Source organism: Pristis pectinata, chromosome 9 (genome assembly GCF_009764475.1).
Source record: "Pristis pectinata isolate sPriPec2 chromosome 9, sPriPec2.1.pri, whole genome shotgun sequence".
Taxonomy (NCBI): Eukaryota; Metazoa; Chordata; class Chondrichthyes; order Rhinopristiformes; family Pristidae; genus Pristis; species Pristis pectinata.
In genome coordinates, this window is record NC_067413.1 from 60323675 (window position 1) to 60339111 (window position 15437).

General features: G+C 43.3%; 1 protein-coding gene across 3 annotated transcripts in view; it reads right to left on the reverse strand.

Moving 5' to 3' along the window:
• Positions 1-15437, reverse strand: part of LOC127574663 (copine-3-like) — a 50246-nt gene that overhangs the window by 16606 nt on the left and 18203 nt on the right. For all 3 annotated transcript variants that reach the window (XM_052023884.1, XM_052023885.1, XM_052023886.1), the window contains exons 7-10: positions 6532-6621; positions 4103-4198; positions 2892-2978; positions 235-294 (exon numbers count right to left, since the gene is read on the reverse strand). In XM_052023884.1, the coding sequence (XP_051879844.1) occupies positions 235-294; positions 2892-2978; positions 4103-4198; positions 6532-6621 (333 nt within the window). The remainder of the gene's footprint in view (positions 1-234; positions 295-2891; positions 2979-4102; positions 4199-6531; positions 6622-15437) is intronic.

The window sequence follows — 15437 nt, forward strand, 5'->3', positions numbered from 1 at the left end:
AATTTATGACAGATAAGGTGAACTTTTTGCCCCCTCAGATGGTTGAAAGTCTTTGAAACTGTCTTCCTCAAAGGGATTCTGACTATTTTTAAGGTAGAGCTAGATAAATACTTGAAAAGCAAGGGAGTGAAAGATTTCCTTGGGTAAATGAGAGATGAGATTTCAAGGGGCTGAACTACTCCTGCTCCTAATTCCTATGTTCATGTTTAAATTATAAATAAATTAGTTACTTACAGTAAAGTTCATCTGGCAGCCACCCATAACATAGTCCAGGAAAGAATATTCTTTCACAATCTGTTAATTGAAAATGTAATTGGATATGGTAATACGTATGTAATGAAAATCAGCAATGAATTTTCTTCAGTGTTCAACCTCTCCACACAAGTCCTTCATTTTAGGACTCATCCTAAGAGGTATCTTTGTACCATCTTGCCAATATGCACTCCCAGGTCCCTTTGCATCCCGCCTCAATAACATTTAAGATTCAATTCCATCTTATATTGCTTTACCTAAACAACATTAATTCATATTTATTGCCAATAAATCATATCTGCCATATCTGTCCATTTCACCACTCTTCATGCTCATGAATTCCACCACTATCACACTCACTATTTATGATGCAAAGTACCAAATGCCAACCTCAAAATTATATCCAAGTCCAGGTGATTAATATATTAAGAAAAGCAATAGTGTCAACAAAGACACATGGGAACACCACCATATACTTCACTCAATTTAGAGAAACATCTGCCAGTTGTCCTCTAGTCAATCTATGCTTCTATCTTCCAAATAAGTCTGCTAGATAGTTTTCGATAAAGTGCCTGGAATGGCCCTTCTGAAAACTAGCCAGATAAAAAGGAAGTTGCACTGAGAGCTTGGATTTCCTGCTTTCTCAACCCGCATGTTACCCAATATAACATGAGGTTGGTAGGCCATGGGAAGTGGTGCACACTCTCTGGGGGGTGGGGGTAAAAAGGACATTTTTCTTAACTATGTAGTCCAAGGGAGAACTGCATGGATTTTTCTTTTGGATAGACTCAACACAAGATGGTGATGAGGGGCTGGAGGATGGTGGAGGAAGGAGGGAAGTAGGGCAAGAAGCCACAAACCACTGTCCCACTAAACATTCACTTTTGTCCTGCTATGAATTTCTATTGGTGCTGATTGAAAACAAATCACATAATAATGATAACTGCCTCACACTGAGCTGTACCAAGCTTGTAGGATCAGAGCCCAAATCTCTAGGATCATAGCTCTTGAATTCTCTAGATTACCATGTTTGTATTTAGACAAATCCCAAGATTTTGCACAGCAATGAACTGGGGCCTTCAACCCAACTCATCTATACCCACCACGATGTCTATCTACACTAATCCCATTTGCCTGGATTAGGCCTGATTCCCTCTACTCCCTTCCTATCCAAGTAGCTGTCCAAATGCATTTTAAACATTGCAATTGTATCTGCCTCTAACACCTCCTCAGGCAGTTCATTCCATATAACCACCACACTGGAAAAACCTGACCCGCAGATCTCTGTAAATTTCTCTCCACTTAGTTTAAATCTATGCCCTCTAGTTTTAAGACTCCCCTACCTTGGGAAGAAAATTCTGACCCCTACCCTATCTATTTCCTCTGGGTTTAATGAATTTGCAGTTATCGATTTCAACTATCAGCAGAAGTATTGGCATATAACCAAGTAAAAATACAGAAGCTAAAAGAGAAATATTCATCTCAGTGTAGCTGACTGAAAAGTTCTGATGATGTATCCCAAGGAACAGTGGTACACTGTGGATGCTGAAATGCAAAAAACAAATTCACCCATCCCAACTCTGGCCACTAAAATCAATCCAAACTAAAGGGGGGGGGGGGGGGGGGGGGGGGGGGGGGGGGGAAGAGAAGGTGGAGGAGGGTATGAGTAGTGAAATTGAGACAAGTAATTTTTTTTTAAATTTCAGCATTAGAATACAGATTATGATCCTGTGATTGTGAAATTTTATGCCTTTTTTAAACCCCCACTTTGGTTATTAAACATCAAGGTGACAGATTGAAGAGAACATCTTGAAATGTCTTGAACAATTTGTTGTTTCTTCTTCCTGTCCTAAGTGTTGCCCACAACCCCGATTACCACATTGCAAGGTGGGCTGAATTATACTAAAATATGTGCAGAGGAAATTTACAAAGATATTGTCGGGGTTGAAAAATTGAACACAGGCTGATGTTGTTTTCTTTGCAACAAAGGAGATAGAAGGGAGAGTTAATTGATGTGTATAAAATTATGAGAAGCCTAGAGATCTATTTCACTTGGCACCATTGTCCATTAGTTTGTTCAGCATTTATGCTTTCATCACAGAGCTAAATATCTGTGGGTTCCAGACCAACTATTGCATTAAGCATTAACCCTCTCTAGGCTTCCCATAATTTTGTTTTATACACACCTCAATTAGCTCTTCCTACTATCTCCCTTGTTGAATTAAACATGCAGACTAGAATGATACTTTAATGCAATGAAGTAGTGCTGCATTCATGGAGATAGTAAACCAAACCAATTTTTGATTCATTTTGAAGAATGCAGTTTTCCTAGTATCATGGGATAGAAGCATGGTTTAACTCGAGCCATCAATTGAAAATTAACTAGTAATTCATCTCACCATTTGTGTAACTTTGCTGTGAACAAGATAGTTTTCAATGCCTAGAAAGTAGTGACTGCACTTTATTCACTGAACATGATCCACTGTCGAAATAGAACTTTGAAACTTAATAACGTTCCAAATGTTACATATTCACTTTTCTTTCTTTTCCATTATTAAATGAGGTAAAGAACAAATAGTATGTTCACAGATTCAATCATATGGGCAGTTAAACATAAAATATAATTCTTCGTAACATACCTCACATGATTTAATAATCACAGTCCCTGAATTTTTGTACTTCTTTTTTTTCTGCTTTTTCTTTGGATTAATGCATTCAAATGCAGTCTGCAATAGAAACACCATCATCAAATCCTATGTAATTATATTAATCTAGTGATGTGACTAAATATAACAGATGAAAAGTTGTGAATTGCTGTTCAATACAAAAATTACCCAGAGAACTGAAGTTTACTTTAAATGTTTAGTTGAGAAGTAATAATATTCATTATTGACACTATAAAATAAACTAAAAGGTATATTGAGATGCATTTTATACCCAAAGAATCCATACAGATTTAGCAGTAGGATGACTGGTGTCCAGTCTTGGGCAGCTGTCTGGCCCACTGCTAAATAGCCCTATATATTCAGGGCACCTAACATCTGCTGTAGGGCCTCGAGTGATCAGGGAGGCTTGGGACTGCCTAGCTCAGGGTTCAACCTGCAACAACAGCTGAAAGGATAAATATCTTTTTCTTTGGTGTGGGGGGGGGGGGGGGGGGGCGGGTGGTGGTGCAGCTGAAAACAACCCTTCTCAGAGACCCAAAGGAAACAGAAGGATTTCTCTCAATCCATTCGTATCACAATCAGCTGTTGTCCCTCCTCACCACAATTCCTCCAAAACATCCAAAATGTACTTGCAAAAGAGAAAAGGGGATGAGTAACCAAGGGGCTTGGAGTAGTCTTAAGTATCTATCCCTATAATTAGTTCACTAAGTAGGAAGATGCATTTACGCTGAAGATGGATGGGAAGCATTTACCATTCCCTAAAAGGGGTGCACAAGGATGAGGGTTGCAAGAATCTGAGATGGAGTGAACAGTGAATTCTTCTGGGAGGAACGGGTAACTTTCAAACGTTTTGCTGATGGATGTTTGGGAAGGAAACATTTGTGACATGGTGACATAGTGTAAATATTATAAATTAATGTCATGATATGCTTGCTATAGGAAATGAAGTCAGTGAAATATTGCATAACTATGAATAAAAGTGCATTTCTGGAAAAGGAGGAAGATTAATGGGCATCTAAAAGCAAAACACATTCTAATGAACTATTTCTGTGGTGCAAATTCTACAGAAATAAATAAGTGATCTGATAGCAAATACAAACTATACCACATATCAATAGTCAATTATTAGATTACAAACATACATATAAACAAACAACTGAACCAAACTCAAGATAAAATCTTACTCCACTCTGTGATGCTTCTTGAAATTTTGCAACGGTGGTCTCAAATGCTCCTATTAAATCATGGGATCCATCATTATCATAGTCATAGCATTCTACCTGGTAAAGCAACAGATGGGGGTCATCAGCAAAAAGAATCAAGTATAAAGAAATTAAGATTCTTCTTTCCACACACCCGCCAACCCTGAACAATCACATCTCTTTAGTACAGTTGGCATCCAAATTTAATGGGACATTCAAAGAGACAAGGCTATTCAAGGCACAGTAAATTATTGCATGCAAGTTCTCCAAGAACAATGCATCATCCACAACAGTAATGAAGAGAAAACAATTTCTTCAGAAAGCTAAAAAAATTAATTGGTCTATGACCAGAAGCAATTCTAAAACCCACACAAGAGAAGTGAGGAACTATCTATGGAAAGAGAAACAGAGTTATGTTTCAGTTCAACTATCCTTCCAAGTTTTGATAAAAGGGTCCTGAATCTGAAATGTTAAATGTTTCTCTTTCCATAGATGCCAGCACTTTTTCTGTTATTTCCTCCCCCCCAGGATTTCTAGCATTTGCAATTTTTGTTTTATTTTCATAACAAAAGTGAGATTTTAATCAATTAGCCTATTTAAAAAAAACAGGAAGAAGCATCATTGCAAATATTCTGAAGATTTAAGTGGATCGTCATGTTAGTAAAATTATATTTGTGAGAAATAAGCTCAGTACTATGTGCAGTTAGAACTCCAAAGTGGCATCTATGATGCACGCATCTGTTGGGTGAATCGTGCTAGATGGCACATCGGCAAGGAGCTAAGTTAGTATAAAATTACAGTCCACCCAAACTACGTAGAGCAGGCAACTTGTGACGTTAATCTATACACAACACTGATTTGACCTCAATACTGTCATTTTGGAGTTCAATGTGTCAGGCAATTTCCCCATCTTAAGACACCAGGAAGGATTCCCCATCAATTCTATTTAGATAACACATCATCAGCTCTCAGTTAGTTGCCAAATGATATCTTCTGGTTGCGGCTACAAAAAAATAAAGAGCCATAACAGCAGTTGCTTATTCACTTGAATCTAGCTCAAATTTGGAAAATTTCTCACCAACTTCAAAATGTATTTTAATTTATTTTTGTCAAGGGACAATTCAATTGTCTGTTAAGAACAATGTTAAGGACTAGTTCCATTCATTAAAATCTAAGTCCCGCAAAGAATATGAATTATACACAACTTTTACCAGATAATTTAAAGGCAAAGTGAACGAAATTGCCATTCGTACTGCATTTTTTAAAAACCTGCCAAAAAGCACAGTGGAAATGACAGGATGGTTACCTAAACTAAAACATATTGAGTCACATTTTTCCAACATTACAAGTTATGCCCAATTTCTTAGATTTGCTTGTGCGTGTTAATGCTTTGCACATATTGATATCAGACAACCAAATTGATAAATAGTGCTTTGAGTGCAGATCATCAGGGACCATAGTAAACAACACAATAACCTGATGGAGAAATTAAACAGAGGGAGGACTGAGAAGCAGCCAAAATTTGAAATAGTGAAACAAAAAAAAAGAAACTGCTGGTAAACTCAGCAGGTCAGGCAGCATCTGTAAAAAGAGAAACAGAGTTTACATTTCAGGTTGATGACCCTTCACCAGTCTGCTGAATGTTTCCAGTATTTGTTTTTGTTTAAAGTATCCAGCATCTGCAGTTTTTGTTTTGATTTCCATTAGAAATGGCAAACTCAATTTCAAATTGGGTACTGAAAGAGAATTGGATTGAGAAAAGGTCAAAAGGCATGTAAATAAATTCTGCTACATCTTTATTTGGATAATTCGGCTGCTAATAACCAATATCATGGAAAGTTACATGGGCCATTAAATGTGCAAATGCAGCAACATAAAGAAAATGAAGGGAAGATGATACCTCTGCATCAGTGATAGAATTGTACAAAATCAGCGATTACTGTGGCAATTTATAATTCATGTTGCTGCAAGTGGCTGCCCAATTTAATGATTAATACAAAAATATTTCATTCAGATGCTGTTAATTCCAGCAAAGTCTAGCCCATCGTTATGCATGATTAGATGCATATTTTTAAGAGAAAACTATTTTCAAATGACAGATTATTGACCAAGTCTGAAACCAGTATAACCTTTAAAGGAATAAAAATGCATTTGAATTCAAATAACCCTGTTCCATCCAGAGTTACAGAACATAGAAGTCGCAACTAGTGCAGGCCCAACATTAAGCATTATCACATTAAGCCAAAGTTAGAGAAAGACATGCTGCAGCTTTTCCTCCTCAAAGATCAAATTTCACCTCAAACTGAAAAAAGATCTGTTCTACAACTAAACAATCACCATGTATCAGCAAAATTGTTCCCATCTTTCTATAGAAATGAGAACTGTTCTCTGATTTAAATAAAATTGAATACCTTGACTGGCCTCTGTAGATCACCTTCACAGAGGGAATGCAAAGCAACTCGGAATGCCTTCCAACTAGGATTCAAGTTGTTTTTGATGACCTGATAAAGAAAACAGAGGAAGATGAAAGAACAAAGTGGGGCACAAAGCATTCTCTTAGAAGTGGAGTGTACAATTCAATCATTTTCCACTTTCCAATAGAGAAAGACCACAATTCAGTTCGTATTTAATATTGATGGATTATGGCCTTTACAGAGGAATGGCCTGCAATTCCAAGTACTTTCCTTTTGAGGTTTTCCCATGATGAAGTCTCCATATAATTTAAACTTGTACTTTAAATACCACAAAAGGAGTGTTTAACAGGATATCTAGTAATAAAGTTGCAGTTTTATGAAAAATATTATGCAGCATTTCTCAAAGCTCACTCCCTTTCTCTTCCATTAAATTAGAAGCCACAAAATAGCAGCACAATCTGCTCTAAGGTTTTTTGGTCTGGATGGATAACATCAGGCTGTTCTACCCAAGTGCCATCAAAGATGCCTTCCGAGCCACCCCTCGTCCTCACTTTGGGAAATCAGACCACCAGGCTGTGCTCCTTCTCCCTGCATACAAACAGAAACTGAAACGGGAGAATCCGGTATAGGGAATCATGCAGTGCTGGTCTGAGGAAGCAGATGAACTCGCACGTGACTGCTTTGAGACAGTGGAATAGTCCATGTTCAAAGACTCAGCTGCCAGCCTTGATGAGTATGTCACCACCATCACAGACCTTATCAGCAAGTGTGTGGAGGACTGTGTACCAAGGAAGACAATACGGGTGCTCCCAAACAGGAAACCATGCATGAACCGGGAGATCCGCTCCCTACTGAAGGTGAGGACTGCTGCACACAAATCTGGTGATCCTGATCTGTACAAGAAATCAAGGTATGACCTTCAGAAAGCTCTCAGGGATGCCAAGAGGCAATACCGACTCAAAATAGAGTCCCTGACCAGCCGTCAGTTATGGCAGGGCTTACATGCCTTAACAGGCTACAAGACGAAGACAGGCTGCATAGTTAACAACAGTGCATCCCTTCATGATGAACTTAATGCATTCTATGCACGTTTTGAACAAAAGGGAAGTGGATTGTCACCACCCACCCTGACAGCCTCCAGTGCAGCTGAACCTGTGATCACAGTTGAGGATATAAGATCAGTCTTCCGGAGAGTGAACACAAGGAAAGCACCTAGCCCAGATAGCGTCCCTGGCCACGTGCTCTGATCTTGTGCTGATCAGCTGGCAGAAGTACTTGCGGACATAGTTAACCTCTCCCTGCCTCAATCTGAGGTTCCCACCTGTTTTAAGAATACCACTATCATCCCGGTACCGAAGAAAAGCAAGGTAACATGCCTCAATGACTACCGACCAGTGGCTCTGACATCCACCATCATGAAATGCTTTGAGAGGTTGGTCATGGCACGCATCAACTCCAGCCTACCAGACAATCTTGACCCACTGCAATTCGCCTATCGTCGAAACAAGTCTACAGCGGATACCATCTCCCTGGCCCTACACTCAGCTCTGGAGCATCTGGACAGTAAAGACACCTACGTTAGACTATTGTTTATTGACTACAGCTCTGCCTTCAATACAATAATCCCAAGCAAGCTTGTCACCAAACTCTGAGACCTAGGACTCAACACCTCCTTCTGTAACTGGATCCTTGACTTTCTAACCAACAGACCGCAATCAGTGAGGATAGGCAGCAATACCTCCGGCACGATTATTCTCAACACCGGTGCCCCGCAAGGCTGCATCCTCAGCCCTCTACTCTACTCCCTATACACTCATAACTGTGTGGCCAGATTCTGCTCTAACTCCATCTACAAATTTGCAGATGATACCACCGTTGTAGGCCGTATCTCAAACAGTGATGAGTCAGAGTACAGGAAGGAGATAGAGAGCTTAGTGGAATGGTGTCATGACAACAACCTTTCCCTCAATGTCAACAAAAGAGCTAGTCATTGACTTCAAGAAAGGGGCAGTGTACATGCACCTGTCTACATCAATGGTGCTGAGGTTGAGAGGGTTGAAAGCTTCAAGTTCCTGGGAGTGAACATCACCAACAGCCTGTCCTGTTCAAATCACGTAGATGCCACGGCCAAGAAAGCTCACCAGCGCCTCTACTTCCTCAGGAGGCTAAAGAAATTTGGTTTGTCCCCTTTGACTCTCACCAACTTTTACCGATGCACCATAGAAAGCATCCTACCTAGATGTATCACGGCTTAGTATGGCAACTGCTCTGCCCAGGACCGCAAGAAACTGCAGAGAGTTGTGGACACAGCCCAGTGCATCACAGACACCAGCCTCCTCTCCTTGAACTGTCTTTACCTTTCACTGTCTTGGTGAAGCAGCCAGCATAATCAAAGACCCCACCCACCCAGGATATTCTTTCTTCTCTCCTCTTCCATCAGGTAGAAGATACAGGAGCCTGAGGGCACCTACCACCAGACTTAAGGACAGCTTCTAACCCACTGTGATAAGACTATCGAACGGTTCCCTTATACAATGAGATGGACTACGACCTCACGATCTACCTCGTTGTGACCTTGCACCTTATTGCACTGCACTTTCTCTGTAGCTGTGACACTTTACTCTGTACTGTTATTGTTTTTACCTGTACTACATCAATGCACTCTGTACTAACTCAATGTAACTGCACTGTGTAATGAATTGACTTGTACGATCAGAATGCAAGACAAGTTTTTCACTGTACCTCGGTACGTGACAACAATAAACCAATACCAAGTGCAGGTTGTTAAATTGCCTCATTAAATTACTCTGCCTCTAATGTCATGCAAGGGTCTCTGGATTTCTTAGTCATCAAAATATAGACCACTGGAACTGATGACACTGTTTCCTCTAGTTCTTCAAGTTTGCAAAGCTGAAACTGTGCACACTCTAGAAAATTAGCTTAGAATCCCATCTGCTCTTAACATTTTGCATGCTCCTTCCCATAAAGCTCATGTCCAGCTCCCTTAATCAGCCAATTTCCATCACTGGCTACCTTAGTACCCAATTGAAGTCCAAATGATTCCCGACCCTAAGCTGCTGTTCCCTTCTGTGCTTCAAAAGACATTAGTATCACATCCCAATGTGTTCATGTTTGACACACTGTAGCACAAGCCACACTGCCTGTGTTACTTGAAACAACATCAGCATCCAGTACTCTCACCTGCTAGGTGCATGCAGTGTAGGTAGATGATGATGCCAACCAGTATACAATACCGATTTAACAACAGTACCAAATTGGACAAGTTTGTAGCTAATACTGTGTGTTGAGAAAGCAAGGAAGATTAAACATTTGGCAACAGGAAGGATCATCTGTCTGCCCCGTTGACTTCAAGGTTTCTATAATACCCACTTAATCCCAGACACAGGCACCTTAGTAAGCATTCCCCTCCAGAGTATGATGTGGAGGTGGAGAGAAAGACCCTCTAAAGGAGAGATCACCAATAGTTTTCTGGGGACAATTTTCCTTTTGTAGACCTAACAAGAAATAACACACATGGCACTTCAAATTCTATACAAAGCCCTCACTGATATATACAAAACATTGCAGATACATTTACAACTGTAGAATCACGAGTGGCTCTTTACCAATCAAGGTCATGGTGACAATCCACATCTCTCAATTGGGCAGTTTCCAGTTTGGAGCAGTAAATAACCAGTGGCACAGCTGCCACCTCACAGGGCCACAACCCAGATTCACTCCTGACCTCCTGTGTTGTCTGCATGGAGTTTGCACATTCTCCCCGCGACCATGTGGATTCCTCCAGGTGCTCAGATTTCATCTTACATCTCAAAGACATGTGGGTTGGTAGGCATGTTGTTTATAGTAGAACCGGGGGAGAGTTGATGGGAATGTAGGGAGAACAGGTTACAGGGAAAATTAGTGGGGGGAATGGGATTGTACCATGAGCTAGCATGGAGTCAATGGGCTAAATGGCCTCCTTCGCCATTATAAGGAAATATGAAAACTCGTTTGCTGTGCACTGTTGCATTAGGAGAGGTCATGAATATATTTGATTCTAAGCAACAGTGAACATAAAACAAGCATATGCCAACAGTGGAACCACAGACAAACAAACGATATAAAGTATTGCTTATTGCACTTGCAATGCTTTGAAGCTGTTACTTAGCAACTCAAAAAGATGCGCCACAACAAGAAGGAATTTCATTCCCTGAACTCCTTTGGGAGTGCTACCATAATCAGAGCCTAGTTTCCAAGTTCCAGTTCAGTTGTATTCATCTTCTGGCAGTACATAGTACGAGCAGTGGTCTCCATGGAAAACTAGCAGGTGGCTATAAGGCAACTAGGGCTTCCCCTTTCCTGACACTGATGCACAATTAACTCACACATGGACAACTTTGAAGTGATACCATTTGTTATGACAGCACTGCCACTCCCCAAGTGTTCTTGCTATGGTCAGACTGCTGAAACTCATTGTGCAATGGTGCAGTCTGATCCCAGGTGCATATAATGAAATCCAACTGGCACTTAGAATATGGTTATGAAAAACACTGACTTTCCTGAAAGATTCTGATGCCTGGACCCTGCAGAGCTCAATGTAATGGGTCTTGGGTTGCAATGAGGCATGCTGTATGCTATATAACCCTCTCATGAGGGTGCACCCTTTATCACTAAATGATCAGTAAAAGGAGAAGGGAAGGACAAAGCAAAACATGAAGACTACATTGACAGAACCCTTTTGCATGGGCTGTTCATCACCAATCCAATTGTGTACTGAATATCAATTCTCTAATCATCACTACTTGTGTTTCCACACAATCCAATATTAGGAGGCTGTACAATAGCTGTTGGAATGCTTTTGACTTGCAGCAAAGGAAACTGGAGTTTGCCTTGCTGGATAAACTCAAAATAACTCTAATTCTAGATCACCATTGCATCTCGAGTAGCAACAGTATGACTGATGTTACTGTAGCAAGAGCACTACAGTGTGGCAGTAGTGAGATCACAAACAAAATTACCTCAGAGATAACTGGATTAGCACTCCATGGAGACTGTCAACTCCTCTGGAAAATGCCTCAGCAATATAATCTGCTGGTGGGCAGATTGCAAGTCTGCTGCAAACACTAATATCTAATGTCAGATTGGCAGCAATCTGAGCTTCTCATTGCAGGACACTGATCTGGACTAGTTAATGTGTGTACTGTAATGGAAACAGAAGCCATCAGACAGACACACATCTTGGTTGGCTACACATTTGTGATCATGGAGTTGCATACTTCTGACATACTAGACAGGATGCTCTCAAAGCTCCACACAAAGCCAGGTCAAGACTGGCCCTGACCTTCATTGTGCAGCCTTCTCATTTAGGCTCTGTGCAGAATCAGCCACTGGAACTAGCCGTCAAATTACAGCAAAATTCCAATGACCTGCTACCCTTGTGTAACATTAAAAACTGAATTAGGATTAATAATCCAGAAAATCTGCCTGTCTGCCACCAAATTCAAAGCATATCAGATTTTCAAAGTTTTACTTTTTGTGGATCCTCACAATTTGGAGTTGACTTACCTATGTGATAAGTGTGATGGAATACTGCCCACTTGCCTGGTTGAGTGCAGTGCCAATAACTCTCAAGATACTTGACACCATCCAGAACAAAGCAGCCTGATTGACTGGCACCCAATCAATCTCCCTCAGCATGCATTCCCTCTACTATTGGCACACAGTGGCTGCAGTGTGCATTATATGCAAAAGACATTCAGTTACTTGCCAAGTTACTTTCAAACCAATACCTTTACCACCAAAAAGGTGGAGGGCAGCAAGTAGAAAGGAACAGCATCTCCTGCAGGTTCCTCTTCAAGTCACACAACATTCTGATTTGAAAAATATATCACTGGTCCTTCATCATCGCTAGATCGAAATGCTAGAACTGCAAGTCCAATAGCATAATGGGAGTATCTTCAGCAGATGCTCTGCAGTGGTTCAAGAAAGTGGCTCACATCTACCTTCAAGGGCAATTAGATATGGGCACAATTCCAACAAAGCCCAGATACCAAAAGAAAATAAATTAAAAATCTGAAACGTTGGGGAAGTTGTGAAATGTGGGCAGACGCCTGCAGCAGTGCTAACCATGTCTGGGTGCAGTAGAACATAGGAATCAGACCGTATTCCTTAAAGACTGTGGGAGGTTAAGTGATAGAGGAAGTGGTGTATTGAACACCTTGTGTATGAAGTGGGGGGGGGGGGGGGTGGGGAGGTGGAAGACAGTGGGAAAAAACAGAAACACTTGATGGGGCAGACACACTTGCTGGGATGTGACAATTTAAGATGCAATGGCTAAACAGGCCAGATAAACAATATCACTGAGCTTTTTTCAGCAATGCATCTAGGTCATCAGGGCTCAGGTCCAGCCCTGAGCTACTTCCTCATGCCCAGAAAGCCACCGAGAATCCCATGGACATATCTCTCCTCCATCAAGGAGAGGATCCAAAGTACAACCTCAGGAAAGTGTACAGCAAGTTGTGCTACACCCAAATTATCTAGTCAAAATTGCCACTACTTTCGCTTCTCTCCTATGCCTGAAGCTAAAGAAGCCAGCTGGCTTCAGCTGGCACAAGCTACTCTGGAATGTGGCACTTCCATCCTGCTGACATGTTAAGCAACAACATGCAGCTGATACATTCTATCCACGAGTTGGCAGCACAAAATTTGAATGCCATTCATAGTGCATCAAACAGTTTCAAGTTAATTGTGCATCGGTATTCCAGTGCCATCCAAGTAATCCTAATTTGTTTCTCTGATTCTTGTCTTGAGTCAGCTAATTCCACCAATATCCTACAGTCAGCAAATTGCATTAAACAGTCTGGATCTCACATTCTGGAATTCCCTCCCCCAAACTACTCTGCTTCTTGAGCTCACTTTCCTTCATTTCGATACCCTTTAAAATCCACCAACTTGCCCAAAGTTTGGTCAACACTCAATTCCCATCTTTTGACACAGGGGTGTAGCCGAACGCAGCGCGTGGCAGGAAAGAAAACGCAGAGACCGGCAGCCGGACTGGAGCACACTTTACTGACTGAAACAAAGCGCGTGCGCTCGCTAAAGTAACTGAGAGCCTCTCCGGCGGACGTGACGTGCGGTCCCCGCCGGAAGGCCCACCCTGCGGTTAGTCTGCGTCGCAGTTAGTTTGCGTTGCGCTCCCTCGCATGTGCCCACTGATGGCTGTTCGAGTCCTGCGGGTCCGAGCCGCTACACCAACCCACCCCCCCCACCGAATCGCCCATTGGGGGTGTGGGATCCCCAGTCTGTGTGTCCACCTTGGGTGGCCTACCCCGCTGGCGCGGTGAGGGCACCTTCACAGGCTGTCCGATGTCCAAATGCACCGGTTTGAGGCAGTCCACTGTGAAGGTCTCTTGGCGGCCCCCCACCTCCATGACACATGTAGATCCGTTGTGCCGGATCACCTTGAAGGGTCCTTCATACGGCCTCTGCAGAAGGGACTTGTGAATGCCCCTGCGAATGAAAACGTACTCACAGTCCCTGAGATCCCTAGGAACAAAAGTCGGTGTAGTACCATGTCTGGAGGATGGAACTGGTGCCAGGCTCCCTACCTTGTCCCGCAGCTTCGTCAGCACTTCCGCCGGTGTCCCTGCTGGACCTTGGGCCTCCAGCACAAACTCGCCCGGGACCGTCAGGGGGGTGCCGTAAACCAACTCCGCCGAGGTGCCCAGGTCCTCCTTGGGGGCCATGCGGATACCCAGTAGAACCCAGGGAAGTTCATCTGCCCAGCTGGGCCCTCTGAGGTGCCTGTGGAAACGCTCGACCAAACCGTTGGCTTGTGGGTGGTACGCCGTGGTGTGGTGTAAACGGATGCCCAGGAGCTGTGCCAGTGCTGTCCACAACCCTGACGTGAACTGTGCCCCTGTCGGAGGCGATGTCCGCTGGAGGTCCGAACCTGGCGATCCAGTTTGCGATGAGCGTCCTGGCGTAGGACTCTGTGGATGTGTCCGCTAGCGGCACGGCCTCCGGCCATCTGGTGAACCTGTCGACCAAGGTGAAGATATACTTGGCACCCCAGGAGATGGGCAGGGGGCCAACGATGTCCACGTGGATGTGCTGAAACCTCCCAAGTGTCGGTTGGAACTGTTGGAGGGGAGCCTTCACGTGCCACTGGACTTTGGCAGTCTGGCAGTGTACGCAGGTCCTGGCCCAGTGTCCGACCTGCTTGCGCAGGCCGTGCCAGGCGAATTTGTCTGAGACCAATTTGATGGATGCCCGGATGGACGGGTGGGCCAGGCCGTGTAGCGTGTCGAATACCCGCCACCTCCATGCTGTTGGTACCACGGGCTGAGGTCTGTCAGTCGACGTATCGCACAGGAGCCGAACCGCTGTAGGGCCAACGGGGACTTCCTCCAGCCAGAGTCCTGAAACGGCGGTGCGATAGGCCGGGATCTCGGTGTCCGCTTGTTGTGCCTGCGCCAGCGCCATGTAGTCGACCCCGGGGGCTGAGGCGGTCACTGAGTGGATGTGGGGACGAGACAGCGTGTCGGCGACCACGTTGTTCTTCCCCGCGACGTGGCGGATGTCGGTGGTAAACTCAGAGATAAACGAGAGGTGCCTCTGCTGCCGAGCTGACCATGGGTCCGATACCTCTGCAAGGGCAAAGGTGAGGGGTTTGTGGTCCATATACGCGGTGAAATCCCATCCTGAGGACCGGAAGTGCCGGATGGCTAGGTAGAGCGCTAGCAACTCCTTGTCGAAAGCGCTGTACTTCACTTCCAGCGGTCGCAGGAGTCGGCTGAAAAAGGCGAGCAGTCGCCACTGGCCCTCGATGAGCTGCTCCAGGACTCCGCCGACCACCGTGTCAGAAGCGTCGACTGTGAGCGCCATGGGTACATCGACTCTCA